At 39.7% G+C, this 20,406-nt stretch overlaps 1 protein-coding gene across 1 annotated transcript in view; it reads right to left on the bottom strand.

The window, feature by feature from the left end:
• Positions 1–20,406, bottom strand: part of lrba (LPS responsive beige-like anchor protein) — a 191,710-nt gene that overhangs the window by 152,369 nt on the left and 18,935 nt on the right. The window contains exons 2-11 of the mRNA XM_040146675.1: positions 10,196–10,427; positions 8,964–9,064; positions 7,837–7,932; positions 5,995–6,116; positions 5,064–5,190; positions 4,158–4,277; positions 3,087–3,233; positions 2,607–2,804; positions 1,290–1,423; positions 237–345 (exon numbers count right to left, since the gene is read on the bottom strand). Of these exons, the coding sequence (XP_040002609.1) occupies positions 237–345; positions 1,290–1,423; positions 2,607–2,804; positions 3,087–3,233; positions 4,158–4,277; positions 5,064–5,190; positions 5,995–6,116; positions 7,837–7,932; positions 8,964–9,064; positions 10,196–10,427 (1,386 nt within the window). The remainder of the gene's footprint in view (positions 1–236; positions 346–1,289; positions 1,424–2,606; positions 2,805–3,086; positions 3,234–4,157; positions 4,278–5,063; positions 5,191–5,994; positions 6,117–7,836; positions 7,933–8,963; positions 9,065–10,195; positions 10,428–20,406) is intronic.

The raw sequence follows: 20,406 nt of genomic DNA, 5'->3' as shown, positions 1-20,406 counted from the left end.
TCCTCTTCTGTCTAACAAGCACACAAGCCAGCTCTGACCTCTAAATACAGCTGAGGGAAAACAAAGTCTGTCTCACATTAAGTGTTGGTGTGTGCCTGTGCTAATGTGTTTGTGGCGTTGAGGGAATCAGGATCAGCCTTATTACTGTGCTGGGTTCATTATGAGTGCAGCTACTGGTACGGGAAGATGGCTCTCTTGTGTATTTCTCTGTCGGCCAATTTGTGTGTTTGTCTCACCTTCTCCAAAGTGTAGCCAATGACGAGAAAGCCTTTGCAGGCCAGGACCTGCTCTTGCATAGCCACTGAGTTCTTCAAGAGCTCCATCACAAAGGATAGCAAAGTGCAGCTAAGGGGCACACAGACAGACAGACAGACAGAGGGTGACAAAGAGAGGCAGACACAGTGAGTTAGACAGTGACAATAATCTATGTAAGCTGCTGACAAGGCCCTGACTGTGAAGGACATATCCTACATGAAATGTGATTGAATGAGGGTGTCGTGTCCCCATTGTGCTGGGAGAACAGATTCTAGTTAGCGTCACCTTGAGGGCAGCAGATACAACAACACTGCAGTTTATAAGTAAGATGGCCTCACAGCTTTCACACTCAGCATTAAGTCAAAAGTTAAAAATACAAAACATATTTTCCTGCTTTTAAACACTTACTGCGGGCCTCTGTTTTGACAGTGACAGCGCAACACAGTCTGTGAAGCCCAGGGTAATAGACTGAGAAGTTGGGACATGTTCAAAATTTTAAATGATAAGCAGTGTGGGTTGTTTGAGTACCACAGCATAGTGATATTGTGAATAACTTATTGTCCCAACTTACTTTTAATCAGTAAAATAGTTTGCTATTAAGATCAAACTAAAAACAAAGTATATCATGTCTAGAACACCTTCAAATTGTCTCATTTTCATTATTTTATTTTTAAAGTGACTCACAGTATATAGCCTATTCAATTTCCTTCATAAGTAATAATGATCCTATAATAATGTGATAAGTTAACTGTACCTCCATGCAAGAATATAGCAATACAGCATAATTGGCCAATTGTGCCACCTTAAAGCCATTAAACTAGTAGCCTTAATATTTATACTTTGTATGTTATATGCTATCACAATGGCTCAATAACACAAAACAAAATCCAGAACTACCCATTGTTCTGTGTGTGCGTGCGTATGTGTGTGCGCATATTTGTATGTGTGCGCACGTGTCTGTGCCGTGTGTGTGTGTGTGTGTGTGTGTGTCTGTGTGTGTGTGTCTGTGTGTGTGTGTGTACGCAGGTGTTTACCAGACAGAGGTGTCGAGCTCATGGCTGGAGGGCTGGCAAAAATCCAGCTGGGCAAACAGAGGGAAGAGGACCTGCACACCTCCGATAGAGTGTATGCCACTCTGGACTGAGTGAGTCACCACAGCCTTCACGTCCTACAGAAACAAACACACATATGGCCACACTTAGCATGTACATGACCAGCATGTGTATATGGATCACACGGATATTTGCTCTCATAATCACAGTGGTTTGCATAAATTAGGTCTATTTGCTGACATATTTTGAAAGTAGTTGCATTTACGTAGTCAGAAGCAAACAAAATGGCAAGACTTATTACTAATTCTGCTTGCGGAAATGCTCTTGTTTGAGAGGCTGAATACAATTCAGGATCTTAAACCCAAGTGTTAAGCCATGGCGTTTGTTTAGTTTTGTTACTTTTGTTGACTAATGATTTAAAATAATTTGAAAATACAGACGATGAGGCAAAATTGACCATATTTACTTTCAATTTCTGCTAAACTGGAGCATGAGCTGGTGTCAGTGTTGTGTGTTGCAACACCAATAGTGGCTTGGCAAAAGTTTTCCCCCTCTATAGGACTGGAATTTTTGAGCATGGTATAAAGCTGAAAATATAGGTCACATAGTCATTCATATTTCACATTTCATGTGTGCATCTGTGTGTTTAGAGGGGGCATTTGTTTGTGTGGCAGCAAAAGCCCCCGTCACAAAGGAAACAAAGCATTTACTTTAATGAGAGGACGTGAGAGAAAACTCAATTAGTGCTTGAGAAAAGAAAACTCAAAGTGAGTGAAGAAACAGCATTGTGTGTTTGTGTGGTATGGGTGGATGTATTTCTAGCCAGCATATGGAAAACTTCCACAGTTCTTCTCCTTTCTTCTAGCAGGAAAAATGCACAGCTACTTGTAAATGGTTCCAAACTAAATCTCAGTGCCAGGGAAAGCTAATTCGACAATTAGAGCACCAGGATGGCTTTTTCCAGCAGATGCAGCAGTCTAGCTAGCTCAACACATTTGCACCTCTGCCCTCATGAGGCTATTAAAATGAAAAAATGCCAACTGGCCCACTTTCATTATCGTGGAGGAAGAAAGAAAGAGCAAAGAGTGGTAAATATGGCCGGATGGGAGGGAAGGAGCAGGGGTACAGGTGGTGAATGAATCTGCACTGACATTACTTTAATGTCGGTGCAGCACTCTGGCTTCACCTTAAAGTGAAGTAAAGGCAATCCCAGCAATATCAACTCTTAACTCCAAGGGGAATGGCTATCACCTGCTATACTAGCAAAATGTTAGATTACATTTTTACATTACATCTTACCTGCAGCATGAGTGCATGGGGTGAATGGACGAAAATTGAGGCGTTGTCCTTGGGGGAGGACTCAAGGCAGAGCTGAGCATCTGTGGCGCGAGGGTTATATGTGAAGGCAATACTAGAGGACAGCTTGCCATCATACAGTAAGGTCTTATGATGCTCTGCAAACAGCAGGTCACTCTCAGCCTTGTACTTGAACGTGCCCTGGCCAGGAAGACGTCGAAGAGGAGACAGAAAGATTTAGTGGGAGAGAGCACAAAGTTGATTACCACTTCTCGTCAGCCACTAGAGAAAATGTTTCGGTGTCTGTATTTTACAAAGCTCCAAGATATTAAAATGGTACACGAAAAATAAAATTAAATCATTATAGATTTCAGCTGTAAAAACGTCATACACCATGCATACACCATTTGCTTTTGTAAACCGTTATATGTCTCTATTAAATGTTACTATTGCATAGACATCTCAGGTTTTGTGCTTTCCAACCTGGTAACCTGGACCCAGCTGATAGATAGCCAGGATCTGAGCAGCACTGAGAGCCTCTCCGAACAGGTAAACCGCCCCCATCTGTCCACAGAACACACGGTTGGCATCTGCTGTCTCTGACGATCCCAGGAAACACTTGTCAAATGTCTACAGGAGGGGGGTGCAGGGGGGGAGATGTTGGAGGTAGCATTTGAGGAAGCAAGACAGGGAAAAAAAAACAACACAGAAATAGATGAAAAGAAGGAAGGGAAGGAGGGAAGGAGGGAGGGAAGAAGGAAGTAAGGAAATAAGGAAGTAAGACAGGGAGGAAGGATAAGACCAAAAATAGCAAGAAAGAACAGAGGGAAAAGGCACATTCATGTTAACACTAGCTATAAATGGCAACACACAGCCTCAAACTACGAAAGAACTGTAGCTAACATGATAATGTTCCATCTTCCTCACGTCATGGTCAGTGAGGCAAGGGCAGAAGTGTTGAGAATGATGAGGCCACGTCTCAATCAAGTAGCTAATTTGCTTTCTGACATACTGACACATATAGAGGATTATACCACAACTGTGGAGGCTTTTTGATTCCTGAACAAAATTTGATTTAAGAACCTCATATCTCAGCATGACAGAAAGCAATCCTGGGGACTGTGAGAGAGCTCATATGGGGGGTGTGTGAGGGGTACAAGCTGTATACGTAGTCATTTTCTACTGTACTATCCACGCTAAAAAGGTAAAGAGAATTGATTCACCCCCCCCACCAGCCTTCTGACAGTAGAGACAGAGAGTAGATATAACTGTGAGTGAGGAGGGAATGAAAAGAAGGTTTGATTTTCAGTTTTGGTACACACTCCTGCAGCAATATGTGGTTTTGAAATTGATATTCGACAGAAAGCCTGTTACAACCTCGATGCGAACACACATCTCCAAACCCAGTGTAGAGGTATACAAGACTTTAACCATTTTTCGACTAGACTTTGTTTAAAAATAAAACATAACAGGAACTCGTGGTGCCCTCTACTTACTGATCTCAAAGTACATTTGCAAACATCAAAAGACATATTTAAAATTGTCGCTACTCACGTCACTGGTGTTGACAAACCAGGCGATGTCTCCAAAGGAAGCCAGTTCCCCGTTCACATAGCAGCTAATTTCACTGTTTTTCCAGCGGTTGTAGATGTGAACAAGGGTCACCATGTACCACTGCAACAACAACAAACATACTCTCACACTTGGAACTGCTAGAGTACATGTGGAGTATCAATCACACACGCAACATATCAATAAGTCAGTATGTGGTTATAAGCTACTCAATTAGCCTGATTCCATCAGGTTTCAGGACTCGGTACCCTCAAGCTACAATCCCACCTACTTCGGTTTCTAGTTTCCCGGTTTTTCCCCGGCCTTACAAACTGTGAAATAGGTTACTACTGTTACCACAGTGAAATAGGTTATTATGGTTACTTCCGGACATGGAAGAACATGCATTAAAAATAGAGCAAAAAATTAACTAAAATGAGTTCTCTGAGTCCTCGTGAGGTTTGTTGAGGTAAGGTGGTGCCTTCATGCCCATGGGATGAAGGAGGATGTTTCAAATTGTCCACAGGCAAAGGCTCCATCTGCCTTCAATGGTCTTCAATGTGTACTGTGCCTGGAAGGGATCGAGAGTACTGCCTAATCCCTCTCTCCCATCGCCCTCATTCGTCTAGTTCCGCTTATTCTTCTAGTTTTGCTTTTCCCCCCAGAGTCAGCTGTGATGTGACAGCTCTACCTTAGAGAAAGGTCCAGATTTATTGTGCGTGCAACTTGGTTATTTATGTGTGTGTACATGTGACTGGTTGTGCATGTGGTGATTTCGCTGATCTATTTACAGAGGCATTTCCAGGATTTGTCTCCTTATGAACATGAACATTTGGTTTGCCTGGGTTACCAACCCTGCATCCTACAGCCTGCATTCTGCTTTTTCTTTTTTTCCCGTTCCTTTCATACCTTCTGTGGTTTGAAGTCGTACTTTACACAGTGCTGGAATCCTTTTCCCTTGGATTTTAATGAGGTCACTATCAAACAGCCACCCACAAAGTGTGCAGAATAACCTAGGCCTTTACTGGTGCGGAAACTGAAAAGAAATGAAGGGAAAGTACAAACACACAGCTTTAGTTTCTGCTTGAGGCTGCTCACTTTCATGCAGAATACATTCAAGGGGCAACATGGCTTATAGTTGTCAATATATCATATAAACACTTTAAAAGGGTCTCAAAAGGATAAAGATAGCAAACAATAATTTCTCAACTTCACAGAGTCTTCCCCATCATTCTCTGTGTCCCGGCGAGATGGGCCCCGTGCACATGATTTAGTGAATTAATCTCCTTTTAAAAAAGGGCACAGGGCTGAAGAGGAGCTTTTCTTACGGATTCTCTCAAGCAGCTCGTTGGCTGCCCGGCTTGGTTATCAATTTTACAGAAGCCCAAACAGATCCCTCTTGTATAAATTACATTTTTGACATAAATTAATTTTTGGTTGAAAATAAGATGATCAGAAGGCTCGATTTACTTGCTCCTCGGAGAGGAAGCAAAGGATGAGGAGACAGGAAAGATGGAGGGGGGAGCCACAACTGTTTTTCATCTGTGAGACTAGATTGCCTTACTTTTGCAGTACAGCTTTGGGCTTCAAATACATTTCAGATACATCTTGGTGGGGATGGTAACACTTCAACACATAAATTAGATCGTGTCATGTGCTACACCACCTTTCATCCCCTCCCTTTGTAGTATTTACAATAAAATGTGCACTACTTCCTTGAGCATTTTCTGCATTCCATATGTAGAATGTTCAAAATTTAACATTTAAATGCCAAAAAAAAGGGCAAGGTTTTAGGTTTACTGGTCAAAGAACAGAATTATATGGTTGCTATGTTACCTACCAGTACAGGTAAGGTTTGTCTTTGTCTACATTGATGTTGTTGAGAGGATCCATGCGGAGCCACGTGTGGAATGTAAACCCATTCTGGTATGGCCATTTTGCTATGGGAGGCAGAGCTATAGCCTGTTGGGAAAAACATTAGAGTAAAAGAAGATGACACTGAGATGTGGATCCTGGCCACCTGTGTAATGAAAGGATGCAATGAGCCTTTTAAAAATAACAAAGGCTAATTAACTAGTATAGTAGGTCAGTCATGTTACTAGCCCTTAAAAAGTGTTTAGGCAAACATGGCCCCTGAGGAAAAGTTAGAAAACTGTTGCTCTAAATGATGCTTCTGTTTGTGTACATGTGTGCTACCAAGCGTCCTAACTCATTAGCAGGGCAACACAGGAAGAGGAAGGTGCATGTGCACTTTTCAAACACTATGCTGAAAAACATAGACAAGTACTAATAGAACTCAGATGAACCAAATCAGACCCAAAACCACAAGGCAAACCTCTGTACTCATAAAAGCGCAATCACCATGGCAATGGAGGGTTTCATACAGAAGCAGCCCCAAACAGCCCCAGGCAGGCAGCGCCCCCCAACACACACACACACGCGCGATGCAAAGGGCCTGGCATAGACTAATGGAACATTAAGCGGGGCACATTTTACACACAGGGAGGGATAACTTCCTGTAAGATGCACACTTGATGTACTAAAAACGTCATTCATCTTCAAGTTTTAATTGTCCTTTTGTCCTTTGCTCCTAAAAACAGATAGATCCTAAATACATCAAACAGATTATGAATGGTTAAGTTCCAAAGACTTGGTTACTGCTTACAATTAATGACTGATCAAAGACTCTTTGTGATGTATTAAGGTATGAGAAAATCATCCTGAAATGAACATACTGGCTTGCTACACCATGCTCTGTGGCAGGAAGAGGGAAAAACAACAGTGCACCTTTCAGTGAATGTGGTAAATCATGCACACGTGAGCAAGGCAATGCTTTTGTAAAGTTTCAGTGCATTCCTAACCAAGACCTGATAAAAAGGTTGTGTGTTTTTTAAAATTAAAACATTATACATTTGCAAAACTGCGAGTAAAAGAGACAAGACTGCACCCTAATTTTCCATGATACTAATGACAAGGAACAAGAAGGCAGAGGTTTTGAATGAACTAATGAGTAGGCATTGGACAACCAAAGTCCTCAAAGCACAATTTGAATAGTCCGAAGCTGAACTGCCCCAACATGAGTAATTTAGTCAGACACACATTGACTATGCAGACTTAAAGAGCACATACATACACATACAGTTTCATCAGAAAGCATTACTATTAGACACAGCTCCATTTCTACATATTTTATAACATTTCAGAAAGAGTGCAATAGGCTTTGATGCCTGAGGAGGGTCTGAGCTGTAACGGTAGGCTATGAAATAACTAAGAGAATGTGTAAAGCTTATCAATGAGACAAAAGTTACATGGGTCAGGGAACGGCTGGCTCAATGGAAAGCAGCTTAGAAAGCCCATATGATGAAAGGGATTCAGGGGAGATCACAGAGTAGTTTCTGAAGTCCTGTCTTTCTACCTCTCATTAGTATTTCTTTATAAAATATGATTCTTAAGCAGAAGGAAAATAGGACTTTTGGGACAATTTTGGGAGGGGGTCGTGGTGGGGTTCCACATTGTGGTGGCTCACCATTGCTGCATATCTAGTGGAAGATTTTTCCGCAGTGTAGTGAAACATTCAAAACACTATGCACTCCATTCTTAACTCTCACCTCTAATTTCTCTTGTTAGCTCATCATCTATGTATAAACATACTTTTGGGTGTGTGGGGGGGCACTTTACTCACGGCTGCATTTTTCCCTGGAAAGCTGAAGAAGGAGTCAGGACCGTTTCTGTGAGCCATGTACTTCAGCACTGACAAAAGCTTTACTGCATGACGAGGCTGAGGAAAAAACACAAACACACAGGGATCATTTCAGGCTGTTGATAATGTGGTATTAATGTCCAAACAGGCACACACACATGCATGCACGCACGCACACACACACACACACACACACGAATCCTAGTTACACACTTACAGTTCAAGCATGCAGCCACAAATGATTAAAAGCAGGTACAACTTTGTATCTGCTTGTTCTAAATTTACCTCTCAGACTTATTAGACTTTGACATCCAAAGAGATTTACAGAGCAGAAGATTTTACTCATGGTCTCAATGATAACATTATACTAGCACTGTGTACTGCAAAGTACACCCATTTAAAAAAGGTTGCTCTAAAACACAGAATTCTGATAACTGGAGTCAGATCAATGTGAGTGATAATTTTTTTTTTTTTTTTTTTTACAAATTTCAACAAGGTTGTAGTTTATAGTGCTCAGTACCATAGCACTTCATAGTTAAAGTGTTGCTCTCATCCCGTCCATCCTGTCTCCCCAAATATTTCACAAAAACGAAAAACAGAGCAGCGGCAATAGTCGCTTGAAAGCGGGAGAGTGAGGTGAAATTTAGAAGCATAAAATCAACTTGCCCTATTTCCATGACAACTTGATTAGTGTCAGTGATCAGTGGGTTACTCTACTTTCTCTCCCTCGCTTCATCTGTCTCTCCCTCTGTGCCACTGGTTCTGCCCGGATGTAGTAACTTATCTTCTGTAGACGTATCATACATCTTAAGTTCACTGTGGCTGTTCTCTTATAGCCGCATTCAGCTCAGGCAGTCTATTTAAATGTTCCATAATTGTGCAAATACTAAGTCTTTTGGCTAACACTGTTCTAATGTTGTAATAAATATAGACTGAGAAAGGTTATGTAAATCTACTTTAGAGCAGAAGTCTGGTTTCACATGATTTATCTTGTCTATGTGATGAGGGCATTGGCCTGTGGGACGGCAGCAGTTGAAGGGTTGCTAGCACATTCCTCATGTAGGTCCCAGACAACCAAGACAGATTGCTGTGGCATGACTCTGACTCACCCACTGGTTTTCCTCCCCTTGCAGCTTGCTGAAGAAAAGCTTGAGCTCTTTTACTGTGATGCTGTAGCTGGCGAGCACACCCAACATGTCCACAAGTAGGTCTGCAAGACGAGCAAGACAGAGAAACAGCAGAGGGCAGGGGATTAAACACATAAACATACAGGGTTTAAGCAGGAAGACTGATAAGAGGGGGTACCTGATTTTAAGTAATATTTCTCGTGTCACTATCTATAAAAAACATCCAACCCCCCATGACTACAATCTTAAATGGAATTTGTATAATCTAAATATTTCAGTGATGCCACAGCTACCAGAATATATTTAAAAGAAAAGTAAAGCGAGCAGGACCCAAGTTAAAAAAACAGAAGACTTAGAATAGAGAGGACACTGGCAGTCCCAGCTACTGGACAGCCTCTTCTATTTGTTATTACTGACTAATGTTGAGGCATAGTATGACAGATCTATGACTAGAGTGTACATGCACTATATCCTTGATTCAACCCTCCAAATATAAGACTGTGGTGGCAGTCATATCTGGAAGGTCTTTTTCCACATAAGTATCAAAGATCAGCTGTTTGGTTCTGTTCTCCAAAATTAGTATTCCAGACAAATTATTTGAATAGAGGAAGAGACATCTAAAAATCTACTATATTGTAAGTGCAACAAATAGCTTGTGTTACACGCTTATGAAAAACTTTATAAACAAGTTAACAGACAATGATTTGTAGTGTGGTGAATATTACTACAACCATTACTTTTAGCTGCCTAGTTACTGCTGGGCTATATCATCCTTGCTTGACTACACAAACCCTCTAGGCCAGCGCTGTTCTAGCCGGCAAAAGTTCACTGAGCCGGACACTGTAGGATTAATTTGTACTAATTTGCAGATGGGCAACAGACTAGACTGAGACTCGGGGGAGACTGTAAAGGATTATCGTGTCCTCGCTCAGTGTAATACATCACAGTGCAACACAGGAGGATGAAACCATGAGGATACTGTGTGCCCCCCCAATGACTTGTCTTGGTCAAGCACAGTTCAACAGTGCCTGCTGTCATGGGGGATTGGAGCTAGATGGCCTTTTTTACTGCTACACAAAACCAGCTGCCTTTAAATTTTCAAAAGCTAAATGAAAATAAAAGGCTTAAGATTGTACAATATGCTAACATAACAGAAAATGCTGGGTCCTATGCCTCCAATACAAAGTAAATAAAGAGAACACTTTTTCCAGTACCTGCGATCATGCTGTCAGTGGTGGATATACGGTGGAGCACCTGCTGGATGAGCTCCACATCAGTGCACGCCTGCAGGTTACGGACACTCTTCTTGAGGATGGCGGTGAAGATGCTCCAGACCTCGGCCTGACAGGTGGGCTCACACTTGTCCAACAGCTCCACCATGCACACGATGCTCTCCGGCTCCTGGATGATGAAGTTCATCTCCAGGTCAAACTGGCCGCCAACCAGCTGGAGGACAGATACAAAGGAAGGTAAGGGAGGGAATGGGATGGGGGGGTTAGAACAGAGCAATAAACATATAAAAAAATACTCAAAAGTGCTAATAATTCCTCTTTTATCCCCTGTAAAACAAACAAGAGCTTCAAAAAGGCGCACATTTGTGCATCACATCACTATGTGTGTGCACACTCCTAAACAGATGATTAATCATGCATCAGAGCTGCTGCAAGTCAAGTGGATTAAAGGTCAGGGGAGAAACATAGGTTTCAGTTAGACTGTCGGTTTGTCTGTCAGCACACTGTGCCGTTTACAGCTAACCTCAAGACACTGTGATAAAGCTCGAGCTGAAAATATCAAACAAGCAGCCACATGAGTGAAACTAAGCTAAACATTCAGACAGACACAAACAGCGTGAAGCTTATTTAGAGGTCTTTTGTTCCTGTAGGAGGCCCTGGAATATTAACAGCATCTGACACAGCCTGGCAGATACAGACCTGGGTTGAAATTAATTTTCACGTATGGCATTCAAGAGAACACGTACGGTGATCCAGCTAGAGCGATATAGACCTCATCCTAACATCTATATTGAACAAAAGTGGCTACCAGCAGGTACTATTTGAAACCTGACAGCACTATTTTTCATTTTATTCACACTTAATACTCTGGAATGTGTTTCATTGTGTGTTGTTTGAAAAGAATCAGAACATTTTCTTTTACAGCCAGTGATACAAGCCTGTATTTTCAATCAAAAACACAAAATTTTATTCATTGCCGCAAAAAGGAAAGTAAATACATCCCACCATGTTAGTCAGCCTTAGCAATGATCTTCAGCTCAAGGTTGTTTATGGGGAGGTGAGGTCGAATGCCTGTCTTATTGCAAAGGAGTAATATTCTTTGTATGTGGAAATAAATTGTATGAGCCATAAATGTCATAATTTTTCACTTCTTAATAGTTGTGATGACATTTTTATTATTGAACCCTGCCTAATAGAAAAAGATAAGGAAAATAACAATGCTGATGTCAAATTAATATTGTGAGTTAGACTGTCATGTTTAGAATCAAGGAGGTGTGACTGGGCAAAAAAATGAAAGTGTGATAGTTGTACTCGGCCATTAGGCAGGCTGTGTGTGAAAACAATATGATTTGGTCCAGGGAATGGAAACTGTCCCATTAAAATGAGTGAGGTGGGTTTTACACTCACACTCTGTGTGTGAGTGTCGAGTACAAGATAGGGAAGGAGGGGAAAGTGGGCAGTGCTGCTGCCGCAACATCCTTAAAAACAGGGGATAAAGTGACGATAACACTGACACTCACCTCACCTATTGTCTCTTTAACCTCCTCTCACAGATATCTATTTATTCTATCATGTCAAGTATCAACATTAGAATAATGATGCTATCCATCACCTTTGCTCAAAATCACAGAACACATAAGTCCCATTTCCATTTGTAAAAATATTTTATACATGAATATACTATTGTCATAGTAAAGTGCCTAAATGAATTAAACAGTCATATTTAGCCATTGTTCCTGTGACAACAATGCTATGTCAACCTTTAATTCAAGAACAAATGTTATCAATTAGTCTGTTACTTTTCAATTCATTGATTGTTTGTTTAGCCTATAAATGTAACAAATATCGTGGAAAATTCCCATCACAAGTCCCCAAAGCCAAATTTCATTTTATGACAGCCCAATAGTCCAAAGCCAAAAGATATTTCTTTAACAAGGAAATCTAGATATCTATATCTTGATATACTGTACATACAATAAAAGCAGAAAAGACAGACAGGAGAAGCTAGAATCAGGGAATGTTAGTGATTTTTGCTCAATAAATGACCAATTGATTTACTAGTTCAGCACTGATTAGAGTATTTGACTGTAAAACTCCTCCTAAAAATTAATTTTGATGCTCTAAGAAGTTTGTTTCCATTTTTCAGGTTTTAGTCGGCATAAAAACTAACATTTAATTTGCTTTGAGACAAACTGAAGGGTTTTGCTTTTACTTGAACAGGTTTTAAAATATCCATATCTGAGTCTGCTGCTGCCAACCCACAACAATGGAGTTGAGTGGAATTCTAAATGCAGCGCTGTGCTACTCACAGCACTTAAAAACTGCATTTAAAGAAATTCAACAGTAATGTGTTTCCAAAAACAATGTCCCAGCTACTCTGGCTAATCCACAGAACAGATTTACTCTGTAGAAAGTAGTTCCTATGGAAGCTTTACTTGCTGAAATTTTTAAATTTCATTTTTCAAAGCTATGAATAGCACTAATAAAATTGACTTCATTTCAGTTGTATTAGGGAAGTGAGGACGGACAAAAATCACAGATACCTATATCTCAAAACCTGAAAAGAAGCCCGTGTTAAAGTAAAATATGTATAATAACACATGCATGTTGTTAATGCCCCACTGGCAACCTGTCTCCTTCCCTTTTTGTCTTTTAGCAAGTCATTGATAAATCACATAGCTGTCTACAGCGTGAAGTGTACTAAATTTGGAGTGGATGCCCCTGATTGCAGCCAGGTCCGCCATTAATGGATGTTGGGTGCCACTTTGCCACAGTAACAGCTGATTTATGAGCCTGACACCATACACGAGTCATCCATCCATCAGTCAGTTGACCAAGGGGACCAAGAACAAATATGAGGATGGAGACTGAGTGCCACACTACAGTGATACACCGCTGGCAGGCTGGCAAACATCCAAGGATAATAGGGCTGATTTTGGACATAATTTTTCACTCACTACCTTGTTTGAGATGAACTGAACAGTTACCTTGCCAGATTATCTCCTTGTGTGTGTGTGGTACTGTTTGTAGAGAGTCAAATCTAACCACCCTGCTCTTCCCAAGCATTAATGTTTTCAAATTTTGCAATGTGAATTGGAAGAACAAATTTCTTGCATACAACTTATGACGTAACATCAACATTATGTTTGGAATTAAGCTGCAATAATTAGGCACACTGATTAGTCAATAGAGAGAAAACAAATCCGCAACTTGCATTTTTCAGGCAAAACATTTGATGGTTCAGGCTTCACAAAAGCAGGATTTGCTGCTTTTCCTGATCATCTTTATTTAGTCCGACGGTTGGTCGGACTAAATGGGATATTTGATGACATAACTTCAGCCTGAAGGAAATGGTGATGGGAATTTTCATTGTTCTCTGATGTTTCATAGAATAAAAAAAATAGAGAAAATAAGTGGGAGATTAATTATTTATGAAAATAATCACTAGTTGCAGCCCCCTGATAGCCGGAAGCTCTGGAAGAATGATAATAGAGCTGAATGGAGAGGAGGAATTCACAACAATAATACAACCATGGTGGTTATTCTGCTAGCGTGTGTATTATTTGATGACTGAAAGACAAATAGAGACCTCTGAAGTCTTACGTTATCTGTCATTACAGAATGTGTTGGGTCTCGACATCAGTTAGGCTTTTAAAATGGTTTGTGTGCCTACAAGTATAGTCTGTAATTTAAAAAAATATCATCCTAGAAACTGTGCCTCTAAATAGTTTGCTTAGAGTGGCTGATAATGATTTGTTTTTTCGATTTTTGTCTTTGTCATGCCAAGTACAGTATTATCCACATACCACCAGCATATCCAAATATTTACATAACTATCAAACAAAGCTACTAAAGTTGAATGTTTTACCTGATAAGTATATCTAAAAGGTAAAATCCAGAGGGCCAAGATCCTTAAGGTACACCTGCTAGAGTTTCTTCAGTGGTGTATTTTACAATAGAAATGAGCTTGTGGACATTAAAAATGAAATGTCATATTCAAATGCACCATATCTCATGGCAGCAGTCTGCTCTAAACCTGGAAACAATGTAGTGCTTGCCAAATTCACCAACTGTGCCAACTGAATCTAAGTACAGCCCTGCTACTGGTATAAAACTGCAAAGCAGCTGGTTATCTCCATGTTGGTACTGGATACAAAATATAGTAAAAAATGATCAGTAGCTCTTACATTTTAAACAGATTGAATTATGCAGCCATCAATCAACTCTGATACTTTGAACTTTGATGTAAATTAAAAATAAAATGTGGTTTCCTATAGTTGTGTGAGAACATTCAATGTGTCTATTGGTGTATGGCAAAAAGGTTTACAAGATTTCAGTTTCTTAAATTGTTCAATTCAATCATTTGCACATTGCTTTATTTTAGGAACAGGTGTGGAAGGCTGCCAGCTCCAGCCTCAGCTACAGCCAAGGTGAGCTCTGTGACTAAAGCTGCCATAAAGCCAGTGTCTTTATGGCAGCTAGACACCAGATCCCTGGCTGGGTAACCCAGCCTGGATGTTCTCCCCTGAGGCCTGCCTGAATTAATCATGGCTGAGCAGCCAAACAGCCATTGGGCCATAACACAAAGCCCAAACAGGCTTCTCTGGTCTCTACGGACAACAACATAGGAGGGATGGCAGAGCTAAATGGTACTCCAGAACCAGTATTCATATCTATTGCCTGAGCAAAGCTTGCGTATCAGCTTAGTTGATACGCTGGAGCAATAACGACATTAGGATTCTTGGAAAGCTGAGATTTGAAACCCAATATCAACAATGAAAATGTCTGACATAATGTTAATATTTCTACCACATCCACCCTAATTAGAATAAAAAGTTAACAGTATGCACAGGGAAATGCAAGAAATTCTAAAGAAAGACAAAACACAGCAAAAATGATTTTTACGCTTGTTTGAGGCAGAAAAGTTGTAATACTGTTGATGAAGTAAAGCCAGACCAAAACGGATTTTTATCTTAACAACTACTGGATGGATCGCTATATATATGGTCCGTGTAGGATAAAGCCCTCTGACTTTAGTGAACTCTTCACTTTTCCACTAGTGCCACCAGCAAATTGACATTTGTGGTTTTGAGTGAAATGTCTTGACAATTGCTGGATGGGTTTTTGTCGGAACTTTGGTGATGTCCCGATTTTTTCTCTATCCCTACCATCAGGCTAAAGTTTTAATTTGCCTAATACTTCGCTTTATGACCAAATACCCGTGTCCTGTCACTCTAAGCTGTGCCTTGTATTTAGTGTTAATCAGCAAATGTTAGCATGCTAACGTACTTAAAGAGTATGAACATGGTAAACATTATACCTGCTAAACATTAGCATCTTGGCATTGGTATTGTGAGCATGTTGGCTTTCTGATGTCAGCACTTAGATCAAAGCACTGTTGTGCTTAAGTATAGCCTCACAGAGCAGCTAGCATGACTGCAGAATCTTTTCAGAATATACCTTGATGTCAAAGCACCCATTTCTGCTTATTCTACTTGCAACAAAGCATTAATTTCTTGCTGCCACCCGTGATTAAACGCCTCCATTCACCCACAAATCCAAAAAACATTAAGAAGAAAAAAGGGGAGGTATTGAGGGTGCATGTAGCTGCCATATCCCCGTTTGGATTTCATAAAGGAGCCCTTGCCAACCTCTTTTACCCCGGCTTCTGATAAAAACACCACAGGGTACAGATGGTCCAGAAGAAGATATATTCGACTTAGCTTAAAACTTGAGCAATCATTTAATGAAAACAAGACTTAATATTCCAAAGGTATTAGTGGTAACATTGTTGAAATGCATATGAATTTTATGACTGTGATTTGTATTGCAAATTATTTCCTATCTAATTACAAACCATAGAGACTACACATTCTGTCAGTGAGCAAGAAACTGAGACTAAGAATAGAATACGTGAAGATTTACTAAAAGAGCAGAGCTATTTGAGGTCTGAGGTAACGGACTTATAAAATCATTACAGTCATGTGATGCTAAAGATGAGAGAAAGCAACAAATTATGGCTGTTTTGTCCCAAAGGGGAGGAAATTACGCGGCTAAAACGAATAGGCCGAAACACTGATGCTGTCAAGCCATGGCTACAGGATGATGAGCCTCTCTATCCTTTGTGTGTGTGTATCCATGCCGACGTTCACCTTTCAATTCTCTCTTTAATGAAACTGCAATTGGGTGAAATCATTTGAGTCATTTGCCTGAATGAGACAACAGCAGTACAGGAATAGAAGAATGCCCGTAACGAATCCGTGCTATCGTCTAGCATGTCTCTAGTTTGTCAGATGGCTTACATTGGGTTTTTCTCTGGACAACCAGAATACATTACATATATCACTTAATATGATCTGTCAGTTTGGATGTGTAACACTTGGGACAAGTCTAAGGGAAAATCTGAATTGTCTATTGTTTGACTGATCCCATTATATAGCCGTCAATAAGTATTTCTCTAAAATGTGATGCATTGTTATACCTCAGGGAAAAAAATATATAATTGTGATTTTTAAGGCATAGTTAAATTTGCACTCTACAAGAGGACTTTAAATACTAGTTTGTTTGTAATAACAACCAAGCTTGACTAGGGTTTTCAATCCACTTTAATATAAAGCAAGGCAGCAAAATACTCAACAAATAGACTGTCAGAGTAACCGTGCTTTCACTACACACCACTGGCCTACTTTTTCAACAGCTCTCTTAACTGGATCTCTTTTAACAAGCTATCCTGTCAAACCAAAGCAGTTTAGCCTATTCTTCCACAAGAGCACCCCTTCACAACACCCAAAACGAAAAATCCATCACAGTGGCCCAAAACATGATTCATGATATGACAACATCTTATAATCCTGCGCTCTTCACTGCTGATGAACACTCACATTTCCAACATACTGATGTGGCTGATGGCTCCAGGAGATAGGGCGGTCAACCAAATAATCTGTCCAACTCAAATTCTTCCATTGCTAGAAGTGATATGGTGGAATGAGCTTCTGATGGAGAAGATGAGGGGAAATAGTGAGGCAAGGCCTTGCATCGAAAATGAGGCACTTCACTTGAAAGGGCTTATGGTAAATTCTTAAAAGATATTTAACACTATAAAAAATTTAAAAAAAATGCCTGCATTTAAAAAAAAAAAAAATATATCACGCGCTATAATACATTTATAAAATAACATCAAGTGGTACCAACAATTAGACTGCATATATGCAAGATGCAAAACATGTTGGGAATTTTTACAAATGTAATGGCAGTGGTGAACATGAGGTATCTCCCACTCAAGTCTGCCTCATGTTAAGTATTCAGTTTAACAAATTGTTTCAACATTTCTGTTGCTTACTTTGGGCCATTTCCACTGAAGACATTTTAACATTTGACAGTAGGAAAAGCATAGGTATAAACAATAAAATTACCCCAGTAGCTGAATTGTATTTAGCTGCTTCAGTGTCCGGGTCCTGGTATTGTGCATGCTGCCTATCTGTCACACTGTCATGGCTTACTGGGACGCTTGAACTGAACAGAGTCATTGTTAATGTTATTAGAAACACCGGCGTTTTTCCTACTATTACAAAATGTCAGCTAGGAAAAGGGCCTATTGCACAGACAATTTAGGACAATCGATTTCAAAGCATATAAAACATCAGTCAAAGGCATTTTCACAACAGGACGTCTATTTTTAACTCTGTCAAAGGTAAGCTTATTTATCTAAGTTAATTTATAGTTCTGTACTGTGAAATGATCAGGTGATTACTAAAATAAACTAGAAAAATCTGGAAAAGGCTCTTTAATAAAACATTAATTACATTTTTCTCAAAATATGAAAAATTATAATAAGCAAGTATACAGTGGAGGAAAGCCAAACTAAAGAATAAAATTATTCTCCTTCCACCACCCAATTGTGTGTCAATGGAAAATGTAAACAAATGTAAACTACACAGTGGAGGAGGGCAAGCAAAGGTGGGATGTGGTGAACTCTGACTGTGGGAAAACAAGCAAAAACTCACTTTATTGTTGACTATTTGTTCCTGCCCTGTGATTTGGAAATATTTAAATTTATGGCTTTCACCTGATGAGATCAGAGGATCCTTCTACAAAATGTTGGAAATGCTTGTTTTTCCATTTTTTCTTTTAAAAATGGAGGACAACTGGTTGAACTATAGCCTATAATGTGAACATCAAGGGAAAGGGGAAAGGGAAAGGGAATTTGGGCATTGAACTATCCGAAGCTGCATGGCGCAAAAATCTGTTTCTTATATAGGCCTGCTCTGTTAACAGCAGACGCCAGCTAAAGCAGTTCAAAGTCGTCCACCATCTTCAATGGTTTAAACTCAGGTTGCACAAGATTTACCATTCTGTCTCGCCAAATTGTGACAGATGTCAAGTGACAGAGGGCACATCGTCTCACACCTTCTGGTTCTGCCCTTCACTGACTGAATTCTGGCCTAAAATATTTGGCTGGTACTCAAAGGCCTATAAAAAGGTCCTTCCCTTTGGAAGCTGGACTTGCCATATTCGGCTGCTCGCAATCCACTCTGTGCTTCCCTACAGCCATACAGCAGTCTTTGATGCCGGGATGCCTGTCACCAAAAGACTCATTCTGAGGGAATCACCCTCTCCTCCTTCATTCCAGAGGTGGATGGCTGACATGACATCGGTCATACAGATGGAAAAACCCAGGTTTTTGAGATCCAATTCAATTTTTTTTTTTTTTTTTTTTTTTTAAATTCTTGGCTACCTGTAACCCATTTCTTGCCTACCTGGATGTTATTGGGAGAGGATGAACAACTAACCCAGCTAATCTGTTATGGCCCTCATTTGAGATTTAATGCACTTTTAAGCACTCTGTACAACTGGCAACCCTTTAATGTTACGTTAATGTTTTTTTTTTTTATTTGTTTATTTTATTCTCACAACTTGTCAGAGCTTACCTGTTATTTGATTCCTCCTGTTGATCTATTTTCTATTTTATATATTTATAATGAAAAATCACAAAATAAAGTATTGAAAAAATAAAATAAAAATCTGAGGACAACACCTCAAAACAGAGCTTTGCTACAGAAAGATGGACCTGCTTATTGTTCAATACTCATATCATATGACATGAAAATTTTTATCATAAAATTTTCAGCCAAAAATGCCCAACCCTGTTTTCTAGACAATCTGCAGCTGTCACAACTCACCCTGAATACTACCTTTAATACACAACCAAACTACAATACTAAAGTCATATTACAGTAAAACTGAAATAATCCATAATTCTTGTTACTGTCGCTAATTTTGTAAAAATATTCACAGAACAACCTACCTGGTGGATGAGACTGCCACTCTTTATTTATTGAAGTGGGAGTTGAAGGTAAAGTGGTGACAATTATGCATGCAGCAACCATGGAAAACACTGGTTCAATGATCACAGCTCACTAGAACCTTTAACCGACTCATTCACTTCACATATAACAAGTTGTTATTCCAAATCCACTTTATGAATATTTCATAGTGCCACTAAATACTCTTTGTGTATGATGGCATAGCAACATTGAGATTAATGAACAAGTGGTGATTATGTAGCTCAGATTTCTAACTATTTTTGGGGGTTTTACTCAATATTGTTAAATTAATCAATTTTAAATTAGAAGATTGATCATCTGACATGTTCGAGTACATTTTCTCTCATCAGTGCCACAATGCTGCCTTCCTTACAATATGAGAAAAACAATGACAAAGGTACAGTACGAGGAGAGAGATTTTTAAATAGCCATATTACTAAGAATATCTTCAGAAAGATAACCTGCCAAGTTTTTGTTTTTAAACAATGGCTGGAAGTCATTTTTACACTACATAAGACGTGATGATGCTTAGACAGTAGTCTGATCCGCACATAACTTCCACTGTTTTTCCATTCATTGGTCTAAGACCACGGGTTTGGTATAAAATGCATAAAAGAGTACATAACACATGTGGATATAATTCGCCTGCCTATGCTGTTTTAGATTACATTAAATTGTAGTCTTTCATGTACTCAAAACATCATTTATCCTGTATTATGCCATCTGCACTGCATGATGGCAGAAACAAAGACCCATAATAAGAAAAAGGAAAGCAACTACATAATTTGGACAGACAGTACACTTTCATCCAAATGGAAGGGAGAGGATTTAGAGTACATCAAAGATTATACCATCCATCCCTCTATAGCC

This window comes from Xiphias gladius, chromosome 15, assembly GCF_016859285.1.
Source record: "Xiphias gladius isolate SHS-SW01 ecotype Sanya breed wild chromosome 15, ASM1685928v1, whole genome shotgun sequence".
In the NCBI taxonomy this organism is placed as follows: Eukaryota; Metazoa; Chordata; class Actinopteri; order Istiophoriformes; family Xiphiidae; genus Xiphias; species Xiphias gladius.
This window is presented reverse-complemented; position numbering and strand designations above follow the sequence as displayed.